This window comes from Dermacentor andersoni, chromosome 7 (assembly GCF_023375885.2).
Source record: "Dermacentor andersoni chromosome 7, qqDerAnde1_hic_scaffold, whole genome shotgun sequence".
Taxonomy (NCBI): domain Eukaryota; kingdom Metazoa; phylum Arthropoda; class Arachnida; order Ixodida; family Ixodidae; genus Dermacentor; species Dermacentor andersoni.
Window position 1 is genome coordinate 69,159,244 of NC_092820.1, and position 24,479 is coordinate 69,183,722.

Consider the following 24,479-nt stretch of genomic DNA (forward strand, 5'->3'; position numbering starts at 1 on the left):
GTACGTGGATTGTAAAGAGTGGGTTCATGAAGGCTGGGTGGGTGCTGACGGAGTGAACATTAAGTGCGTCTCCTGCAAGATCTAAATTAATTAACTTTTAAGGACGCCCTCTTTTGCCCCCACCAGCTTCTCATTTTGGCCCGCAGGTTGAGGCAAATTGAGACAATGGGGATATTTTTCTTTACTAAACTTTTGAACAGCAGGATGATAAGTATGTTGATGTACCACACACCTCATTCACAAAAAAGAAAATTCATGTTTTGTGCTTTTATAATATGCAATGAGATAAAAAAAATCACAATTTCCAAATTTCTGTGGCATTTTTCCCCGCTTTACCTACTCTTTGGGCATCATTACACTGAAGTTCGCGGCACTGCGAACAATTTATGTAGCGCTTAATTCTCTAGTCGCCGGCAGCGAATACTTGTACAGTACCGCAGTTACTTTTTACCGCCTTATGTAAGTTATTATGCGTTTTTAATGTGTTAATTTGTTGATCCCTAGTTACTTTCCAACTCTAATAATGGTGCATTCTGCGGCGGACAAGACGTACTGACTAGAGATAGCCGCGTATAAAAGCAGCACGTAGGAAATAGAGAAGGATAAGTGTGAAATGACGCACCAACGCGCCGTAAGAGAGGGAAATAATTTGGATGAATAAGGGATGATCGACAATTGCCTGGCAACCATATATAACCCCTGCCATTATGCTTCGTAGCAGCACAAACTTCATAGTTTCACGCATGGCTCTCAGCAAGAATAGCGCACTGATTCTTCTTTCAGCAGCATCTGTGTAATCCTTTCATTTTGTTGTCAAAAGCCATGTGTACCAAATCGGCAATTTTCAACCGGACTGTTTCAATCAGCAGCTTATGTCTAAGTAAGCACATATAACTGTGGAAAGAGTCACGCGTAATTTAAGAATGGCGACCGCGGAAAAGTGCTGTTTAGCGTATCGCTTACATCCACAAGAAATGTGCTGTGGTTGTTTCAGCATGTAATGTGAATTACACTGCGATGAGCATTTCTAGACAACATTACACATTCTTCGAGATGTCTGCCCCTGCCTACCTTATCTCTTTCACTCAATTTCAGACAATGCGTAGGCGAAGGTTTATTTGACGTTTGCACGCGGCAGTTACTGTAGTTCTGTAAACTTCTTGTTCCCATACAAATTGTTGACAATCACTTGATCTTCTTTCTTAAACAAAATATAGAAATCATCTAGGAGACTATGCCATATTGTCACGTTGTCGTAACGGTGCGCAGCTGTTGACAGAGCATGGCTGCTCCGGTGAGGGAACCGGTTTGGAAAGGAACCTACTTCATTGCAACTTGGGTCACTGAGAAATATTTCATTACATTGGTGAAGTTTCGAAATAATTTTTTTAAAGCGCAGTTCGTAAGCGTGCTTTCCTGCGTTGAGCGTCGACGTGCCCCAGCGTCGCACCTCATGCCCGAACGAACGACCACAGCGAAAGATGAGAGCGAACGCGACGTGCAGCGGGAGATCAAAGAAGAGAGCGCGAAGAGAAAATGGGAGAAGGAAATTTCAGTGAAAGCATCGAGATAATAATTGAGAAAGCATTAGACGGAAAGTGGTGGAGAAGTGGGGAAGAAGCGGCCGAGTTGCCTGCGGCTACGGAATCTGCAACCGCGTGGGCGATCTCATCTGCGCTTCCGAGAGGGGGCCAGGGTAGCGTGAGGTGGGGAGGGCTATGCTTGTTGGCGACGTCAGCAGCTCAGGTCAGCACGCGGTAGCAGTGCGGGTGACGGTGATCGCTGCTCCCGCGAGGGGCGATGGCGAGCGGCCACGAGTAAGGCTCGAAGTGACGCTCCCTGAGGTCTTGTCACCGCTGACACTGGTGGCACGATTTTCCCGCGGCCAACTCTTGTCGTTGCTGGAACGTAAGCGCGAGAAGACTGCAGTGCCGCACAAGACGGACTGTGCGGCGACGATTGCTACATCATCATCATCAGCAGCAGCAGCAGCAGCAGCAGCAGCAGCAGCAGCAGCAGCAGCAGCAGCCTAGTTACGCCCACTGCAGGGCAAAGGCCTCTCCCATACTTCTCCAACTACCCCGGTCATGTACTAATTGTGGCCATGCTGTCCCTGCAAACGTCTTAATGTTATCCGCCCACCTAACTTTCTGCCGCCCCCTACTGCGCTTCCCTTCCCTTAGTGACCATCGGTTATCTTCCCTCCTCATTACATGTCCGGCCCATGCCCATTTCTTTTTCTTGATTTCAACTAAGATGTCATTTACCCGCGTTTGTTCGCTCACCCAATCTGCTCTTTTCTTATCCCTTGACGTTACACCTATCATTCTTCTTTCCATAGTTCGTTGCGTCGTCCTCGATTTCAGCAGAACCCTTTTCGTAAGCTTCCAGGTTTCTGCCCCGTAGGTGACTACTGGTAAGACACAGATGTTATACACTTTCCTCTTGAGGGATAGTGGCAACCTGCTGTTCATGATTTGAGAATGCCTGCCAAACGCACCCCAGCCCATTCTTATTCATCTGGTTATTTCAGTCTGATGATCCGGATCCGTGGTCACTACCTGCCCTAAGTAGATGTATTCCCTTACCACTTCCAGTGCCTCGCTACCTATCGTAGACTGCAGTTCTCTTCCGAGACTGTTAAACATTACTTTAGTTTTCTGTAGATTAATTTTCACACCCACCCTTCTGCTTTGCCTCTCCAGGTCAGTGAGCATGCATTGCAATTGGTCTCCTGAGTTACTAATCAAGGCAATATCATCAGCGAATCGCAAGTTGCTAAGGTATTCTCCATCAACTTTTATCCCCAATTCTTCCCACTCCAGGTCTCTGAATACCTCCTGTAAACATGCTGTGAATAGCATTGGAGATATCGTATCTCCCTGTCTGACGCCTTTCTTTATTGGGATTTTGTTGCTTTCTTTGTGGAGGATTACGGTGGCTGTGGAACCGCTATAGATAGCTTCCAGTATCTTTACATATGGCTCATCTACACCCTGATTCCGTAGTGCCTTCATGACTGCTGAGGTTTCGACTAAATCAAATGCTTTTTCGTAATCAATGAAGGCTATATATAAGGGTTGGTTATATTCCGCGCATTTCTCTATCACCTGATTGATAGTGTGAATATGGTCTATTGTTGAGCAGCCTTTACGGAATCCTGCCTGGTCCTTTGGTTGACAGAAGTCTAAGGTATTCCTGATTCTATTTGCGATTACCTTAGTAAATACTTTGTAGGCAACGGACAGTAAGCTGATCGGTCTATAATTTTTCAAGTCTTTGGCGTGCCCTTTCTTATGGATTAGGATTATGCTAGCGTTCTTCCAAGATTCCGGTACGTTCGAGGTCATGAGGCATTGTGTATATAGTGCGGCCAATCTTTCTAGGACAGTGTTCCCACCATCCTTCAACAAATCTGCTGTTACCTGATCCTCCCCAGCTGCCTTCTCCATTTGCATAGCTCCCAAGGCATTCTTTACCTCTTCCGGTGTTACTTGTGGGATTTCAAGTTCCTCTAGACTATTCTCTCTCACGTTATCGTCGTGGGTGTTACTGGTACTGTATAAATCTATATAAAACTCTTCAGCCACTTGAACTATCTCATCCATATTAGTAACGATATTGCCGGCTTTGTCTCTTAACGCACACATGTGATTCTTGCCTATTCCTAGTTTCTTCTTTACTGCTTTTAGGCTTCCCCCGTTCCTGAGAGCCTGTTCAATTCTATCCATATTATAGTTCCTTATGTCCGCTATCTTACGCTTGTTGATTAACTTAGAAAGTTCTGCCAGTTCTATTCTAGCTGTAGGGTTAGAGGCTTTCATACATTGGCGTTTCTTGATCAGATCTTTCGTCTCCTGCGATAGCTTACTGGTTTCGTGTTTAACGGCGTTACCACCGACTTCTATTGCGCACTCCTTAATGATGCCCATAAGATTGTCGTTCATTGCTTCAACCTTATGGTCCTCTTCCTGGGTTAAAGCCGAATACCTGTTCTGTAGCTTGATCCCGAATTCCTCTAGTTTCCCTCTTACCGCTAACTCATTGATTGATTTCTTATGTACCAGTTTCTTCCGGTCCCTCCTCAAGTCAAGGCTAATTCGAGTTCTTACCATCCTATGGTCACTGCAGCGCACCTTGCCGAGCACGTGTACATGTTGTATGATGCCAGGGTTCGCGCAGAGTATGAAGTCGATTTCATTTCTAGTCTCACCATTCGGGCTCCTCCACGTCCACTTTCTGCTAACCCGCTTGCGGAAAAACGTATTCATTATCCGCATATTATTCTGTTCTGCAAACTCTACTAATAACTCTCCTCTGCTATTCCTAGAGCCTATGCCATATTCCCCCACTGACTTGGTCTCCGCCCTGCTTCTTGCCTACCCTGGCATTGAAATCGCCCATCAGTATACTGTATTTTGTTTTGACTTTACCCATCGCCGATTCCACGTCTTCGTAGAAGCTTTCGACTTCCTGGTCATCATGACTAAATGTAGGGCCGTAGACCTGTACAACCTTCATTTTGTACCTCTTAATAAGTTTCACAACAAGACATGCCACCCTCTCGTTAATGCTAGAGAATTCCTGTATGTTACCAGCTATGTTCTTATTAATCAGCCCCAGTAGCACAGGACATGCCCGCTTTTTAGCACTGTATATGCTTCTTTTGGCCTCCTAACTTCACTGAGCCCTATTATATCCCATTTACTGCCCTCTAATTCCTCCAATAGCACTGCTAGACTCGCCTCACTAGATAACGTTCTAGCGTTAAACGTTGCCAGGTGTATATTCCAATGGCGGCCTGTACAATATGGAGCCAAAGTCGCGCGCATCGTCTGTATGGAAACGAAGCGCGCTACTCACAGCGTTTTCTGCCTAATGGTATAAATTGTGTGCCTATATAATCATTATTTATTTATTTATTTATTTATTTAATAAATTATTTATTTATTTACAAATGCTGCAGGCCCGATTTGGGCTCAAGCAGGAGTGGTTACATTAATAGTAATGAACAAGGCTGGAAATCGAAAAATGGAATGCAGAAAAATAATAAAAATATATAAAATATAATATACAGGAACATCAGCCTTTCCAATTTAGAGTTATAAGCAATAAATGCGATATGGGAACCACGGTTGTAGTTTGCAACTCAACAAAGTACTGACCAACCATGGAGACACAACAGATCACTCAATTCAGCGTTTTCACATAATTTTATTACAACACACAGACGATGATTAATTAATTTCGTTCACTATGTGCATGATAGGGAAGGAATGGCATGATATGCTATTAATCAAAAGAAAAACCATTCACAAGATGAACGAACGATTGTGTGGTATTAGTGTTAACTAATTCTTGTGGTAATTTATTCCATAATGAAATAGCATAATAAAGAGAATACTGATGCATGCTAAGGTGACTGAATGATTGCTTAAATGTTTTTTTGTGTTGTGTACGGGCAAAGCGTATTGGCGGCTCGGTTATGTGACTTTCACGCTGCATTTTAAGGTGACCATGGTAAAGCTGATATATCAATTTTAATCTGGATACCATTCTGCGATGGTCGAGTTTTTTCATCTTCGCCCTATCGCGAAGAACTGATACGCTCGAGAAGCGCGAATAGGTAAAATAGATAATACAAAATATTGACACGCGAAATGAAAACGCGTATAGCGCTGCGCCCAAATTTCTCATTAGCGAGATTCGTAATCGTAGGTTATTCTTTTCTTTTTGTTCCGCTGGTGGTGGTCGATGGGAGTGATAGGGCTTACGCAGTCTTTATGATAATTTCACGAAACAAACACAGGCACTCATGACGTGTTTAAATTTGTAGGTCAGTTGGTGCGTATCCACTGTTCTGTATTCTATGCAGCGAATGACTTCTTGCCTAAAATTATCATATTCTAGCGGAATATTTTCAAGGAATACAGCGCTGCTATTCTGCTCGTCAACGTTCCTGCGTGTGGGCAGCATTACTTTCGCAACAATAGGCTTGAAAAATTTATCAAGGAAACACAAGACATTTCCAGTGCAACCTCCATATGGCTAGTGCGTTGTCGAATTGCTAATGACAAGGGTCTTGTCGAAATAACAGGCGACTAAGCCTATCCACGGTTGAACAGCTCGTGCCTAGTCAACTAATCCCGACTAAAGGGTGATTCTTTAAATATTACAATGTCTCTCTCTATCTCTCTCTCTCTGTATATGTGTGTCCTTGTGTGCGTGCGGCCGAATGTGCGCGTGTGGGCGCGCAAATGTAGACTTTATAGTGTACCAGGTCTTATGGAGCACACAAACGTGCTGTCGTCTTTTTATTTTCTTCAAATGTGACAACGTATATTTTGCTCCACCGGCGGTGCCCCCCTGTCACTTAGATGCCTTAAGTGTGTCCTCGTGGCTCGTGTGCCGGTATATGGCTCCCACATGGAGCTAGAGTAGCGATAAAGTCCTTCGTTTTCGGTCCCATAGTTATGCCGAGAAACCACTCCCGACTCAACGCGACCTAACTCGCGTTGATAGAGCTGTCAGCAACGCAGTTTTATTTAGTAATCAGGTCGCTTTAGTAGGCTATGAGCAGCACTTGACCTCTGACCACGTACTTATGGCCTGACTTTACGCCTGCATGTATGACTACTGAATATTCAGCGCACTCTGGGCACATATGCCGGTGCAAAGTGGCAGCGCTTGAGACCCTAATAAATTTTTCTGTTGCGTCGGCTACAATACCAAGCTTTAGGGGAATAGCTGTACGTTTCGTTAGGTATGCAGTTGACCATGGCTAGCGGCCTCTGAAAGGCGAGTATTCCAGATTTCAAGAACGAGAAACTCTATTACTGCAAGTGTGTAGCGTTTAAGTATTAAATATTGTTCTGATGCGGATCAGAATCAGAATCGGTTTTTATTGAGATGATTAGAAAGATTACAAGTTGTTAATATACAGAAGGAGGTCCCGAAGTGAAAGACTGCAATGGGACCTCCTTTACAAAGTAAACGTAATAAAACAAAAATACAGCAGTTTCAACAAATAGTAAACATGGAAGAATTACAGGTTTTAGTATGAATAGCATGATTGAAGAATTACAAGTGCATATATGTAATGAAAAAAAGCACTGCAACATAATCTCATTGACAACTAATAAAGTAACAGCGTAGGTGACGTGACGAATACACTATAATTTCCTAACTAGAATGTATATGTAAGGCATAAATAGAAACCTAATGGTATGGCAATGAAAATGAATGAAAGGCACCCTGAAAGAATGGTTGTGAGTATGAACTAGGCGTCAGTATTCAACAAAATGTAATCTTTTAGTTGTTTCTTGAATTCGTGAACATTAAGTGTTTTTATGTCTAATTGTAGTGTGTTCCAGAATGCGATAGATGAAAAATGGGCGCTCTGCATGCCATAGTTAGTATATATTTTGGGTAAAATGAAGTTCGTGTTTATTGCCAACCCTGTAGTATTACCACTTAATAGACAAGATTGTGGTATCAAGCTATCGCATCGTGTGTAATTGGTTTGACGGAACAAAAAGGTAACTAGGTTATATTTACCGAGTTGTGTGATTGAAAGAATGTGATTAGTTCGTAAAATATATGAAGCGTTGTTGTTATGTGGGCTAAATGTAATTATCCTAATCGCATAACTGCGAGTCTGCCTAGTTCGAACAGATTCCTTATTTAAAAACTTTTTGTGCGCTAACAGACAGGGACAAAGAAGAGGGGCAACACAAGGACGAGCGCTTTCTAACAACTGGTTTTATTTTAGAAGAACTTCCTTCTTAAATACCCACACATCTGCGCGATCTAATCAAACACTGCACACCTATAGCGCATATGACTCTTGAGATAAAATGTCTTGGAGCAATGCCGTTGACCGGGTGGCTTTGGTCCACGACATTTTATCTGAAGAGTTATATGCGCTATAGGCGTGCTCTGTTTGACTAGATCGCGCAGATCTTTGGACATTTAAGCAGGAAATTCTTTGAAAATAAAACCACTTGTTAGAAAGCGCTCGTCCTTGTGTTGCCCCTCTTCTTTGTCCCTGTTTGTTTGCGCACAAAATGTTTTTAAATAATGTATCCTAATAGCCTGATTCTGGAGGCCTTCCAATGGGTTACGTAAGTGTCTCCCCAGCATGTAACGCAGTAGTTAATGTGGGAATGAATAAATGAAAAGAATAATGATGGTAATATTTGATGGTTAAATATGTTTCATGCGTTTAGATGTACCCTTATCTCGTAGGCAATCTTCTGTTTTATTTTGGCTAAGTGTTCAATAAATTTAAGGTTTCTGTCTACTCCTATGCCAAGATAATTAGATAAAAAACTTGCAGGGATAGGACTTGCGCACAGAAGAAAGGAAGAATGCAGTGAAGTGTTCGTTGGTGGGAAGTGAATACAACAAATATTGTTTTCGGCTGGTTTAACTGTAGCTGGTTAGTATGGTATCACTCCAGCAGGCTGCGTAAATCGCCATTAAGGTTAGATACTAAGGTTGTAACACATTTATTTGAGTTAATGATATATAGTAGTATCATCTGCATAAAGTATACATTTCGAAGAAGACAGGCAGTTAGGCAGATCAATGACGTAAAATAAAAATAAAGGCGGACCCAATATGGAACCTTGGGGCACGTCACTATTAGTGAACATGATTTTTGCACTGAACACGTGAAATAGTTACTACTTGCATTCTGTCTGTTAAGTAATTTTGTTGTAACAAGAGAGCTGGGCCGGTAATTCCTAATGTTTGAATATTACGAAATAGGATGTGATGCTTCATTTTCTCAAGCACTTTGGCTTTAATCTACAAATACTCAAGCTGCATAATTCCGTTCATCGATAGCGAGTTTTAGTTGATCGGTTAGAGCAACAAGAGCAAGTTCGGTTAAGTAACCCGAGTGAAAGCCATACTGGAAGTGTGGGAGAATGTTAAATTTGTAAGGTAATCAGCTGAACGTTTTTCTGTAAGCTTTTCAATTACCTTACAAATGGGGCGATAATTGGAAATTAAAGAGTGGTCACCTTTCTTAAAAATTGGGATGATCTTGCCTTGTTTTAGTTCCTGTGGGAAACTGAGTGATTTAAACATGACGTGGATTATGTCTGCAAGGACATCACGTATTAAGGGTGTAATTAAATTTATATGGGAAGTGTGTAATTTATTGTTGGTGGCGCCGGCTATTTTCATGTTGTTTATAATGTTTAGAACTTCCTGGGAAATAAAGAGAAAGACTGCGGCAGGTGCTGGGGCAAGGGATTGTCATGCGCAGGTCTCTGTAGTTCGCTGCTAAAGAAGAAATCAGCAAACGCATCAGCTATTTATTTGGCAGTCTTGTATACTTTACCCTGATAAGCAATTTCTGTTATAGCTTCGCGATTATTTGTCCTATTTAAGAAGGAGTTAACAATTCCCATTAGGAAATACACAGGCTCATTCATTGCCCTGCACCATAATATGGTATAACGAACTTAATTTAGGTTCTGAGGGATCAGTCTATGGCCTATGCGGGCCACTCCCATGTCGGGACAGAGAGGCCGAGCCCCTCGGCGTCACATCGACCCTCTGGACAGCCCTGCGTTGGTCCGCCGGCACTTCACTGTGCAGCATCCGCTGCCACCACTGTTCACCTCGAGAACCATCACCGGCCAATGCCAAGCAGCGCCAAAGTAAGTGTTCTAAATCGGGAAAACCCCCACACTTAATGCAATACACTGAAACACTGAAGTCGAGATTAATTTTATTGATGATGACCGGGTTAGGGTACGTTCGTTTCTGCAAAAGCCTTAATGTAACCGCTTGTGGCCTATTTAATTTAGAAGGTGGCAGGGGGAATGCCCTGCGCCCTAAGTAATAGTGCTTGGTGATCTGGTTGTAGGTTAACAGCTGGTCCCTGAACTCAGGAGCGAGAGAACTAGACCCTTCAGGGAGCACACGGCGCAGTGATCCTCGCGCCTCCCTGTGCGCCACCTCGATCAGGTTACGCGGGGCTCCCACCACTGACCCCATGTGCACCGGGAACCAAGAAAGTGTATACGAAGTGATATCCCTGTCCTGCAGCAGTCTGTTAGCCGGTTCCGCAACAAGTACCCTCGAGAAGGCTTTAATCGCAGATCGCGAGTCACTAAACATCAAAACTCTTCTTGAATCAATTAGTGCTAGAGCAATAGCCACCTGCTCAGCGATCTCCGGATCTTTTGTATAAATGCAAGCGGCATTGCGATGCTCCCTTCGCCATGTACCACCACCACCACAGAATAAGCATTTTTCCCATTATTCCATGCCGCGTCAACAAACGCAGATTCCTCCTCCTGATCCTTTGCCTCTCGCAACAAAGCCTCTGGCCTCTCGCAACCTGCCTCCCTACATTGTGCACAGGGTGCTCATTCCGCAGAAACGGATGCACCGTGATATTGGCCCTAAGGTTCACGTTGAATTCGTGTAACCGTGCACCTTCGCGCGACACAGCCACCTATTCTCCAATTGACTCTAAAATAAGTACTTAGCTGATGTACTTAGCAACCGCTCTCTCTGTGCCCGTACGCTGAGCCTCGGAAATGTCATGTAAAGTATTATGCAAACCCACTCGTAATAATACATCGTTTGACGTACTCACACACAGGTGCTGCCCTAACGGCATGTCTGATTAAAGCTTCCAATTTATGTTTCTCCCCACTATTCCAATTTAGCATAGCTGTCGCATACGAGCAATGACACAGAATAAATCCGTGAACTAACTGCGTCCCACCTTCTTCTCCTAAGCCCCTATGCCTATTAGAGATCCTTCTGACAAGTCTTATGGCCTCCTCCGTCTTCTTTGTAATACGCTGAATGATTCTAATGTTCGATCCATTTGCTTCAACTAATTCACCCTAGTATCGGCACTAATTATGAAAGATTCCGCCGTAGCTCTCATGTTTGCACCGGGTGTAGACGTTACCCCCGTTGAGGCCCTCATGATTCATTTTCATAGATCGGAGATCATTTACATATATGCAAATGGCTGCGGAAGTAGTTACAAGGCGTTTCCTTATTCAAGTTTGCATGCTCGCGTAAGCAATCGTTAACACAGCAGCCTGTTACAAACTTGTGCTTACTTTAATGGTACTTGCTTTGTTAGAGTTTCTTTTTCTACATGAACGAGTTTGCTTTGATGTTCTGTTTGCGGTATTAGGTAGATACTTTTTAAGAGTAAGTATTCAGGCCTGTACATTGTTAATCTTTTTCAGGAGATCGTTTTTTACCAGTTAACCCCTGTTCCATACTTGTCGCTCCGTGCATGACGCACCTACATGTATCTGAATTTTCTCGAAGATTGTCGCTGATAATATTGCAAGAGCGTCTTCTGTAATCAGATGGTGTAGTTGGCACAAATAGTAGTGCAAATTCTGTAATTTACGCGAACGCCAGTGATTTCACTAGAATATATGCCAAATTGTCATGTATAAATAGTCGACGCGTTTGGCCGGTGGTTCAGACTTTGTCAACGGATGTACTTTGAGCATTGCATTTTTTTCTGCGCCGAGTATTCGATAAAACAGTTAAACTCGTGACCCATTTTTTTTCGCCGACGGTTTCTTCGTCGTTACGACAACGTGACAATACGGCATAGTCTCCCAGATTATTTCTATATTTCGTTTGAGCTCAGCCGCACTCGCACAGTGCTTGTCTTACTTTGTAATTGCTCTTAGTTTTTGTGTAGGTGAGTGTTTTTTTCATCGCCTCCTAGAGAAGTGCCTTTATTAAGTCTGCAAGCGGCAGTTACTGGAGCTGCGTAAATTTCTTGTTCTAATACGATTTGTTGACAGTCACTTCATCTTCTTACTTAAAGTTTTGAAGGAAGATCAAGACACATCACAAATGTAATGATGTATTGCCCTTAGTCAATCAGTGTACTTGATGAATCTGTTTGAAGGTTAGAAATAGTGGTATCTTGTTATCACCCATATTTCCACAATTGATTCCCAATATATGTTTAACAACTGAATAAATAAGCATAAACACATAATGTATAGCATGTGCCGTCGGAACGTATGAACAGGTAAAGAGGTGGTCACCGTGGAAAGGCACCTAACATATCTTATACGAAAACGAGCAGCCGAAAATCAGAGGGAAGGTAAAGAAAACGACAGAATGCACAATAATAAAGCGCGCTCGATTACAGTGCGAAATGTGTTGGTCTACAAGAATGTAATACCTATCAAAGAATATCAGGCGCGAATGTAACCGCTGTGATGTTAATATCTCCGAGCAATAGATTTAAAGTTTTACAATACGAGTGAAGTGAGAGGAGCTTTTTGAAGTTTGTGTTGGGCACTCTCTCCGAAAGACATAGATTTCTGCGACACGAAAATGGTAGTTCGAGGTATTCAATTACGAAGCTGCAACACTTACTTTATCATAAGCCTTGAAAGAATTGTCCCCGCATTCAAGCCCATCAGGCGCCACATTTACATTCATTGATGTGAGGCCCTTGCAGCAGTAAACAAGGCATTCATACCTCTGCGTCAAACAGAAACGAATAGTTAGTCCATAATCAGAACAGTGTCAAAACCTTTGTTCTTTGCGATCAAGCATGTTCTTTTTTAAGGGAAAATAACAATATTTCAACTGCTAATATTTATGCAAAATTCAAGCTGCCATCTTGTTTCCTTTGTAAAAAAGCATATCGCGCAGCAAGGTAAAAATTATTGAACAATTTTAATATTTTTTTGTATAGTTAAGATCCTGAAAAAAGTTTGCCTTTATACGATGACGTACATTTGAAATATTATTTGTGGTATTTAGACCTAATAAAATGCATTTCATAGGGTTCACACACACAGCTACTTTGCGAGCATTTTTCTTACATGTAATGTAATTTCTGGAACCCTATCACATGGTAGCAAAGTGAAGGCTTTGCCGAATTTATTAACGTTCTTGTATGAATCCGCGAACACGGGACGAAAGGGACTAGACGAAGCACACAGAAAAGCTCCTATCCTGTGTACTTGTAGTGTTCTTGATGTCATTGCTTCTTTTTCAAATATAAATCAGATCGCGAGCCCTTCGTTACTAGATATAAGAAAATATGTCAATAGAGCGTTATATGATACGTTATTAGATATACGTGTGCTGGGTTATCTTTGCTTGTTTCTAAAAATGACCAAATTCCGTAGTCATGTGTGTTACCCACTTCCATAGTGTTTCTACCGGGCTTGCTTTGTTTACCGCAGTATATCCTTACCACAAGAAGCCGGGCTAACAGAGCCCATTTAACAGGCGAGAGGTGGTGTGGCACTTACTTTGGGGTGCTTGTGAGCGAGGCTCTCGGCTCCCTCATCCTGCAAGTAAAAAATTTAGTCGTGCCATGCAAATGTAGCAATAAATACAAATGCTTTAGGTGAACGCGGATATACACTTTGCGAAGTTTTGATTGTGCCGAAAAATATGTTTTGGACACCTCGCAATCATTTTACGTGCGTTTCTCTCTGACTATTCTCGTGTTCTAAATACAGACACATCAGCAATAAGACACACACACGCACGCACGCACGCGCACACACACGCACACACACGCACACACACACACACACACACACACACACACACACACACACACACACACACACACACACACACACACACGCACACGCACACGCACGCACACGCACACGCACACAAATCTTATTTACTTAATTTTGCTGTATGAAACAATTCTTTACACTACTTTAGCCGCAACTTCAGTAAAGTTGTAGCTTCCCATCTAAGTAAAATGATTTGATCTTTATCTACGTATCGTCTCATATCCGACTTATGCGCTAAGTTTTACTGTGATAAAGTATAAATTTATTGTATAGAACCGACATGGAGCGGCTGATCATTGTAGCCTAAATATTCAAGGTGAAAGGGGGTTTATTGCAGCTCGTACGAGGGATCGCAAGTAGCTCTTGATCGCGAGTCCTAGCCGTTCGCATCAGCAGCCCGAGCTCGGGTCTCGCGCCGCAGCGGTGGCAGTCCGCACAGCGCCACATGCATGTTACCCACTACAATTGCTCCCGCCGCGAAGAGGAGCCATCCTGGCGACCTAAGGTGATGACACGATAAGGGGGTCGTGGTACGGCTTCAGACGACTGACGTGAACCGTCTCGCGGCCACGGCGGCGTTTGTCCGAAGATGGCGTCACCGGTTCCACCACATAATTCACCGGCGATGTACACGCAACGATCCGGTACGGACCCTGATATTTTGGAGCAAGCTTTGGGCTAAGGCCTGGAGATTGGAAGGGCAGCTGAAGCCAGACGTGAGAGTCCACGGCGAAGGACTGTGTGGGCTGCCCGTTGTCGCGGCGATCTTTGTGGATACCTTGGGTATCCGACGTGAACAAGCGAGCCAGTTGGCGGCACTCTTCAGCATGGCGAGCAACTTCGGAAAGCGGGGTGAATTCAGAGGCATCCGGATGATATGGTAGCATGGTGTCGAGGGTAGTGGATGGTTCACGTCCATAAAGAAGGAAAAATGGGGAGAAGCCTGTGGTAGCCTGAACGGCGGTGTTATACGCGTACGTCACAAAAGGGAGGACATTGTCCCAATTGGAATGATCAGACGCAACATACATGGTGAGCATGTCACCCAGAGTGCGGTTGAACCGTTCCGTGAGACCGTTAGTCTGTGGGTGATGCGCCGTAGTGGTGCGGTGAATAGTGCGGCAAGCGGCGAGTAGCTCATTAATAACTTCGGACAAGAAGACACGGCCTCGGTCGCTGAGCAGTTCTCGCGGTGCGCCATGCCGTAAGATGAAATGCCGTAACATGAATGCGGCGACGTCGCGAGCAGCAGCCGAAGCAAGTGCGGCGGTTTCGGCATATCTTGTGAGGTGGTCTACTGCAACAATTATCCAACGATTTCCTTTAGCAGTGGATGGAAGAGGCCCATAGAGGTCAATGCCAATCCGATCAAAAGGACGTGCAGGACACGGCAAAGGTTGCAGAGGGCCAGTCGTATGAGGAGATGTCTTGCGTCGCTGACAGGCTACACATGACCGAATGTATTTGCGGACATAAGAATACATGCCGCGCCAGTAGTAGCGCTGACGGAGCCGCTCGTAGGTTTTCAGGACGCCAGCATGAGCTTGTTGGGGGTCGGCGTGGAAATACGTGCATTGTCGGAGCGCAAATGGCGAGGGATGACTAGCAGCCATTTGCGACCGTCCGGCTGATAGTTTCGGCGGTACAAGATGGCGTCCCGTAGCACGAAATGGGTGGCTTGGCGACGAAGGGCTCGAGGGCATGTAGCCTTTGAAGAACTGTGAAGAATGTCAATGAGAGACACAATCCACGGGTCTTTCCTTTGTTCAGACGGCATGTCAGTAACAGCAAGTGTAGCAACCGGGCACTCTACGGGTGAGGGTGGCGTTTCGTCGGATCTCATGGGTGATCGGGAGAGTGCATCGGCATCAGAATGTTGGCGCCCGGATCGATAGATGACGCGAATGTCAAATTCTTGGAGCCGAAGAGCCCAACGTCCAAGACGGCCTGACGGGTCTTTCAGTGACGCAAGCCAGCAGAGCGCGTGGTGGTCTGTCACAACATCGAACGGATGGCCATACAAGTAAGGGCGAAATTTGTTTAACGCCCAAACTATAGCCAAACATTCTTTTTCTGTGACAGAATAATTGGTTTCTGCCTTCGTGAGGGCACGACTCGCATATGCAACCACATATTCCGGAAAGCCAGGCTTGCGTTGCGCAAGGACGGCTCCAAGACCAACGCCACTGGCGTCTGTATGAACTTCGGTCGGTGCAGTCGGGTCATAGTGGCGTAGAACAGGTGGTGAGGTAAGCAGACGACGCAAAGTGGTGAAGGCTTGGTCACATGCCGGAGTCCAATCGCGAAGGTCACCTGGGCCAGCCAGGAGCTTCGTCAGAGGAGCGATGATGCAGGCAAAATTGCGTACAAAGCGTCGAAAATACGAGCAAAGGCCGATAAAACTTCGGAGCTCTTTCAGTGTAGTCGGCCGCGGAAATTCTGCGACAGCACGAAGTTTGTCAGGGTCGGGAAGGACGCCGGCTTTGGAAACGACATGGCCAAGTATGGTCAGCTGTCGGGCGCCGAAGCGGCACTTTTTCAAGTTAAGTTGAAGGCCGGCGGTGGCAAGACAAGTAAGGACTTCGCGTAGACGAGAGAGGTGAGTGGTGAAATCAGGGGAGAAAACTACCACGTCGTCTAAATAACACAGGCACGTCTTCCATTTGAGGCCTCGCAGAATATTGTCCATCATTCTTTCGAATGTCGCGGGCGCATTGCAGAGGCCGAATGGCATTACTGTAAACTCATACAGGCCATCAGGCGTAATGAAAGCTGTTTTCGGGCGGTCGGATTCATCCACTGGCACTTGCCAATAGCCCGATCGCAAGTCCAAAGAAGAAAAGAATTCAGCACCATGTAGACAATCCAGGGCGTCATCTATGCGCGGTAGAGGATAGACATCTTTTCGTGTAATCTTGTTGAGGCGACGATAGTCCACACAGAAACGAATCGAGCCATTTTTTTTCTTAACGAGTACTACGGGCGATGACCAAGGGCTGCACGATGGCTTGATAACACCACGGTCAAGCATGTCTTCAACTTGCTCGGTGATGACACGACGCTCGGTGGATGACACGCGGTACGGACGCTGGCGTAATGGTGCGTGATGTCCCGTATCAATGTGGTGAGAGACGGTACTTGTGCGGCCTAACGATGCTTGGTCCCAGTCAAAAGACGCGTGAAACTCATTTAAAAGAGTAATTAGCCGCTCACGTTGTGTCGGCTCGAGGTCATCGGCAATGGAGCGACAAAAAACATCCGGTGGGACTCCGTTAGATGGCACATGGGGCGTCAGTGCTGTTACGTTGGCAGTATCGACGTCGTCGGCCATGGGGAAATGCACAATAGCGTCAGCGTCCACAGACTCGATGGTACCAATAGTCTCGCCACAGTGCAAAGCCAAAGTGTACGAATTTGGGTTAGAAATCAGTATTTCTGCAGCACCATGGTGAACCGTGAGGAGGGCGAAAGGCAACAATATAGGCTGGCGGCGAATGAAGACGGCAGCGGGTGTAAACATGACCGTCGCTTCGGCAAGCGATGCACATGAAAGAGGGACAAATGCAGCACTGTGAGGAGGAAGGTCAGTATCTGAAGCTACACAGATCCTGCTAAGATCGTGAACTAGAAAGTCGCGAGATGGCAAATCGCACAGAACGGAGAACTGAACCTCAGCACGTGCACAGTCGATGACGGCATGATGGCGCGACAGAAAATCCCAACCGAGAATGACATCGTGGGAGCAACAAGTTAACACAAAGAAATCAATGGAATACAAAATGTCTCGAATCAGCACTCTGGCAGTGCACATAGCGACTGGCTGTACTTGTTGCGCACTGGCTGTTCTAAGCAATGGAATCGAAGGCTTCATGGTCACTTTCCGCAATGCACGACAAAGCTTCTCGCTAATCACGGATACAGCAGCACCTGTATCGACGAGCGCAAGGGATTTGATGCCATCAACGCACACTTCAATAACGTTAGCGGGGGAAAAACGAGGACTTTGATGTTCCGACGATGACGCAGTTCGTGCCTCAGGAACTGCGGAAATCAGTTTTCCGCCTCAGCAGTACTGGCACTGGGTCTACGACGCATGGGTGAGAGTGAGCGCCGACGAGGGGAAGGCGAGCGACGAGTGCCGTAGAGCTGTGACTGCGGTGCCGGTATGTCATCAGCAGCGTAGACTTCTGGTGGTGGTCGTGAAGGCATACGGAAAGGTCGGAAGTCGGACCTGGGTCGTCGCGGGGTGCCCACGAAGGCCGGCAAGCGCCGGCGGCAGAAGCGCACTACATGACCCGGGGTACCGCAGGCATAGCATATTGGGCGGTTGTCAGCAGTGCGCCAAGGATTTGGACCCCGCTGCTGTGCACTGAAAAAGGGATCCGCCGGCTGGCGAGGCGAAGGCGGAGGAGAGAACACCGGCGGGCGAGGCGCTGAAGGCGGAGGAGAGAACCCCTGTAGACGAGGCGCCCACGCAACGGCTTCAGCATACGTCAGAGGCGCGGCCACGGGAGCCGGCTGACACGGAGGTGGAAGAGCTTCGGTCACTTGCTCTTGAATTATCTGTCGGAGCGCTGGAGCCAAACATTGAGAAGGCTTCTCCGTGGTCGGCAAAATCGAGAGCTGTCGTGCGACCTCCTCGCGCACAAATTCTTTTATTTGCGTCAGCAAAGTTGTGTGGTTGTCGCCAATAATTAATGCTGCTAGCGAATCTTCCGTAGGCGGTGGGCGCCGAGCTAAGATGCGTTGTTTCCGTAGCTCGTCAAAACTTTGGCACAAATTGATAACTTCGGCCACGGTACGCGGATCCTTCGCTAACAACATCTGAAAGGCGTCCTCATCAATGCCTTTCATAATGTGTTTTATCTTGTCCTGTTCTGACATTGACGGATTCACGCGCTTACACAGGTCAATGACATCTTCGATGTAACTTGTGAAAGTTTCACCGTGATGTTGCGCACGCCCCCGTAAGCGTTGTTCTGCGCGAAGCTTGCGCACAGCGGGGCGCCCGAACACTTCAGCGAAACTTGTTTTGAATGTGCTCCATGTTGCGAAATCGTGTTCGTGGTTTCGGAACCAGAGGTTCGCGATGCCGGTTAAGTAAAACAACACGTTGTGCAACTTGGTGACGTCGTCCCACTTGTTATGTTGGCTCACCCGTTCGTAAGATGACAACCAATCCTCCACGTCATGATCATCGGTGCCGCTAAAGATGGCAGGATCACGCTGGCGCAACACACCGGAAACGATGACCGCCGGAGGCTGTGGTGCATGTTCCTGGGTGGTTTCGTCAGGCATGGTCGCAGCAGTCGGTAGCGTCCGGCTTCGGAGTTCCAGTTTCCGAGGTCTACCCCGCACCTCCACCAAATGAAAGGGGGTTTATTGCAGCTCGTACGAGGGATCGCAAGTAGCTCTTGATCGCGAGTCCTAGCCGTTCGCATCAGCAGCCCGAGCTCGGGTCTCGCGCCGCAGCGGTGGCAGTCCGCACAGCGCCACATGCATGTTACCCACTACAAAGGTACTACTTTCAAGTACAATAGTGCATATCAACAGGGAAGTTAGTTTATTTCTCAACAATCCATCAGAAACAAGAGTCGGTGAATTTGTTTTCCTGGTTTAGCCAGACAACCTTGAAAGTCAGACAAAGACTTTGCGCAACCTCAACACAAAGATCTTCCGAAATACATATGGCATCATCATGACTGAATATTCGTTGCGAATAGTAGCACAGGTGACCCACATTTTTATGTCCAGGATAGTCAGTTCCCTGCAATTTCGAGAGCCAAGTTCTGCGTCTTCACGAAAATTTGATTGAACTTTTCCCCATTGCAAACCCAGTACCCAGTGTCCAGTGATGCGCCGGATTAAGGGCCCAGTGACGCACGCTGGATGCTGGAGCGCTGGGAAGGCGCGCCCTACTTGGAGGCGCTGGCTACTGGTGCGAAAAACAGCTCTAGCGCGTTAAATAGGCAGTGCCTGGACACCGTATATAATTTTTAAATACAGAAGGCAACAGAGAGCGTTTTACTGCAATAAAAAAAGGAAAAGAAACCTGAAAATAAAAATGCTCCGACCAGGATTCGACCGTCAGACGTACAGATCCCAAGCCCGGTACGTCACCGCTACGCCACACCAGCTTTTTTTTTGCGTATTTCCAGCTTGGTTACAAGCCTTAAAAGAGTTTGTGATCATAGATCACACTCGTTTCATATGGGTTAAAGTATCAAGTATTGACACTACAGCGATGGATGAAGTATGGGGTGGCCATGAATTGTCGATTTTTTCACGTGCCAAAAGTTGTAATGTTTTTCCCGCTGCGAAAAATATGTATCTTCTGCAGGCACTGTATTGTACACGTAAGCCCATTCGAAAATTTCACCTAATCTTTGCCACGTTTATCTGGTGCTTACGTGCGAGCGAACATCACGGAAAAATTTCCTTCGTCGAGTAAAGAAAGGTGGTCTGTCGGTGTGCCATTTGTTCCTTCAGCAATTGGTATCACGTTTCATATTGATAAGGGAAGAAAGAGATGCGTTCTGTGTTGTTGTTCTCAAACCATGTTAACAGCTTCCATGCCTGATTTTTTTGTTTCTTCAAGCATTGGCCCTCATTACACAATTTCAAGGTTCTTGCGTGAAGTTGTAACGTCCTATCGTTTCCTTAGGGCAAGATTTTCCGGTTCAGTACCTCTCCAATGCAAAAAGAAAGCGTCTAATGAAGGATCGCATTGAGAGTGTATTCCCTGTTCCATTGTATCAGTGAATGTTTCAAGAAGGGCCTGGGCAAGACGTACTTAAAAGGGTTAAAAATATGTGGATACCGGCAAACGTTAAAACACTTTTTTTGAAGCTTCACACGAGAACCTTGCCTGTTAAAACGTGGTTAGAGGAAAGAAGGATATATATGCCATGGGGACGCAGAGGCTTTCTGTGCAACAAAGCTGAAATGATCGAACATGTTTTTATTGATTGTAATAATGTCATAATCTATTGGGATATATTACAGAGAACTTTAAAGATATACCTACCCCTCAATCCACATGGCATTTGTTTTTTACCACATGAACGCGATTATGAACATATGGATGTTATCTTTTTACTTGGGCTGCATGCAATCTAGCATTGTCTGTGGGCATATAGACATTGTGATGTTAACGGCTACGCCAGCTGCGTCATAAGCGCAGTGGCTTATGAAATAAGGCAAGAATGAAGATAGCGCGAGGAGGAAAGCGGAGGAGGAGGGTACAGCGGAAGCATGAGGAGGAAAGCGGATGAAGCCACCTTGAAGCACAACCATATGCCGCTCATGTCCTCCCAGCGGCTACAGCGGCCATGCGGGGGAAAGAAAATAAACCACAAAGCTCACCTTCACATACAGCGTTGGCCGCACGCGTTTCCCGTTAAAGACTACGGTTGCACTCACTGCGATTGCCGGGAAGTGATAACTGTGTGTCTAGTCTATATAAAGTGCCGCAGGTCGCGATTCTGCCAGTCGGTGCGGTGATCGGTGCGATACTTAAATGTGTCACTAAATAAAAACCCGTGTAAAGCTGCGCTCAAGTTTCTCGTTAGGGGCTATCGTAATTGTCGGCGACTTCTGCGATGACACTCAGCTCGGCAAGAGTTGCGTAATACTTACTGGAACGTACTTTCGGGAGCTCGGTTTAGCGTAGGCAAGTAATACACGTTTTGGCAGATTGAGAACGGATAGAATACTGGCTTTATTCAAATGTAAATGCAAGGCTGCCGACTGGCCGTGGTGGCGTCCCAGTCAAACAGCTGCTTCAGTTCCAGTTGGGGCCAGTGACGCTCACGACGAGGCAAACTGGATGACCGGAGCAAGGGGCAATGATCCCCACGACAGGGACAAAGAATTGACGGATGGTCGTTACAAGAGCTTGCGCCCTAGAATACCAGAGGCTTACGTGTGAATGCCGGAAGGAAAGACAAGTTAATGTTCAAGATAGGGTGGTCTCACGCGGTCACACGACACACTCTCTTCTTTGCCGCGAACGTGAAACATTAAGGTTTTCTTTAACACGAAACCACACGAAAGGGGGCGTCATAGGAAGGAGTCAATGGTGGGCTCATAGAGTTGTGCCGCAGAAAGACATGCGTGGTTGTATCTATCGTCGGGAAACTAAACACATGGTGCCCGCGGGCGACACGCGCGGGTGCAGGTCGAAGCTGGTCAAGCCAGGAATGTAGCCTCTCTAAATGCTGCGCAGCTGTTGGCGGAGTGCCTTGCTGTGTGCCGAGGGTTAAGGTTCATGAGGGCGTATTAAAGGGCCCCTGATACAGTTCGACAAATATTTTAGACGCCTAGGCTACAACGAAAGTTTATCCTTCGAATCACAATTTGTGGGAAGCCTCTCATATCAAGAGAGCTATGGACGATTACAAGTTACCCTCTTCCATCGCCATACATTTTCTCCTCAACTTCTTCGCAGATTGATCGGGGCTGAGATCCGCCATTACTGGCTCTGCATCATGATGGCATGTCGTGTCATCTCCTTCCGATTCTCTAGGAGGGAGCGCGCGAAGCGTCTCGAACCTCTCCGGCAGCTGCTTGGCAGTCGACCCCAAGCGAGAGCTATCGGAGCAGTGTGCGTTGAGAGCATTCTGTCGCAACGCAGAACGTGTCTGGTATTTCGGTAACCACAGGCGAGCTGGACGTTTCGACGAATGAATGGAGGCTTTTTAACTCAAACTGATGAAGCAACTTTAGCATAGACGTACGTGAGCGGCCTGATCGGTATGCGCGGTCCAGTTACCCGTGGCGCAGAGCCTAACCAGCCAAACAAAGAGCTAATATTGCTCTAACCAAGTGTAAAACATTTTAAACATTTACAAAAATAGCATAATAACGATTACGCTCCTACGAAAAATATACACCTGCAGCAAAGAAGAATGCACTTCATTACTGCTACTGTGCTTGGTTGAGGTCTGTGCCCCCAGGTAGCTGCACCATGCAGATCATTCACGTTCGCACTTCTGCTCATCTTGTGAAACGGCGTGGTCAAGGTGCTGTCCCCTCGCTTGCATTTACCCGAATACCTGACTCGCGAGACGCTGTAGTGGGGGTAATGCTCCGGGGTAAAGTAGCGGTCACAAACGCGCAAATCCTGCCGCCGATCGGATACCGATAGTCCGATGCACTGCAGCTATTCCGCTCATCTGCTGCCTTACAGAGGCACACAATGTCACAGCTTGACATATTGCCAGTCGCTACATTTGCAGCCCACAACGCAACAAAGGCGATTGATGGTGCTCACAAAAAGACCGAACGACTCTGACAGCGGAGCAATCAAGACGGAGCACGTTGTAGCACAAGCAGACGGCACTTGCTGTTTGCTGGAAGTGCTTAACTGTACTGAGAAATTGTTCTTATGCCTTCAGTTTGGGTTACTTTCTTTTTATATGAACAAATTAACTAACGTTCCAAGTGTTACGAACAACATTTGTTCACCAGAAAGTTGGAAAACTTATCGATGACGCGCACTGGGTAGCCAATCGGATAGCTCGGCCTACTGACATCATTAGGGAAATTTACGTCAAATGGGTATAGGCGGCTAAAAATTCACCCGAGCAGTGTGCTGCGATGGTCAGCGATGTACATTTTTGAAACGTTATAATTAATTACACGCTTTACGCGGGACACTTAGATGCTTCAATTAATGATCATAACCTATTCTAACAACTCAGTGCGGTTTACATAATCGTCAAAATTGTTTCAGAAGTGTTTTGTGACTACCGTTAGTACGTGGAAGAGCGTCAAAAGTTGAACAATGAACTTACGCATCTCGACAGTCCATCGTTGTCGGAGGACAGTATTTTAGGCCCTTGGCCAGACGCTCAATCGAGTTTCAAGGCCATCCAGGCGTTACTGAACTTTTAAAAAGTACGGGCCTGGACTGTAGGCTTTGAGCATGCCAAATTGCTCGCCATATGTTTTACATCCTGCTTCTCTCGTCATCGTCACCCATCATGCGCCTCCTTCTTCCCTCTTTCTTTCCCTCTTCCCTTCCCCTAACCTAGAGTAGCTGGCTAGAGGAATATACCTCAGGCCGACCTCTCTGCATTTCGTATCATTAAACTTCACTATCTCTCGCTCTCAAGATTAAGTTGCACGAGCAATGATTAAGGCATATTAAGGGGGATTAGAGTGGATTATGGTGGATTGGCATGAATTAGGGTTGATGGAGGTGGATCAAGGTGACTTACAGTAGGCTTTACAAGGCTTTCACATTCGGGTCTCTTATGCGATACCTAAGGACACTTTAGGTTTTTATAATTTGCTTTGAACTGCACTTGCACGCACGGAAGAGTGGGCGACGATTATTATTTGGTTTTCGCACGGATACAATGGATGCCGGCAATGTGCAAGGGGTGTTCACATGAGCGCGAACGCTCCTGTTGATATTGACATCTAGGTGGCGGACGGGAATCTTCGCTTTAATAGTGAATGTTTCGAACCACCTTTTTGCGGTTTTGTTCTTCGACCATACTTTCCACTGGTTTTGCACGAGCCAAAATCATTGCATCTATCCGCTTTATTTACGAAAGTGGAGCAATCAATCATGATTGTGGTCACCATGTAGTAATGCAGAAAGCGCCGGCAATATTCTTTACCACTACTACGCTTTCGCCCTAATCCGCCTTCATCCTCCGTCATCGACCCCCCTTAATCTTCCTTAGTCCACCGTAGTCTTCCTGCAGCCACCTTGATCCACCCTAATACTTCTTAATGCACCTTAATACAGCTTAGTCCACCTTGATCATCCTTAATCCACCTTAATATATCTTAATCCTCCTAATAACCTTAATCCATCCTAATAGAATCACTAATCAATCATTAATTAACTTTGATAATCCGTAATAGTCTCTTATACACGGCTGTAGGTGCTTT

General features: G+C 45.9%; 1 protein-coding gene across 1 annotated transcript in view; it reads right to left on the reverse strand.

The window, feature by feature from the left end:
• LOC126534339 (uncharacterized) overlaps positions 1-24,479 on the reverse strand; it is a 72,214-nt gene that overhangs the window by 2,731 nt on the left and 45,004 nt on the right. The window contains exons 9-10 of the mRNA XM_050181621.3: positions 13,290-13,328; positions 12,400-12,507 (exon numbers count right to left, since the gene is read on the reverse strand). Coding sequence (XP_050037578.2) covers positions 12,400-12,507; positions 13,290-13,328 — 147 coding nt within the window. The remainder of the gene's footprint in view (positions 1-12,399; positions 12,508-13,289; positions 13,329-24,479) is intronic.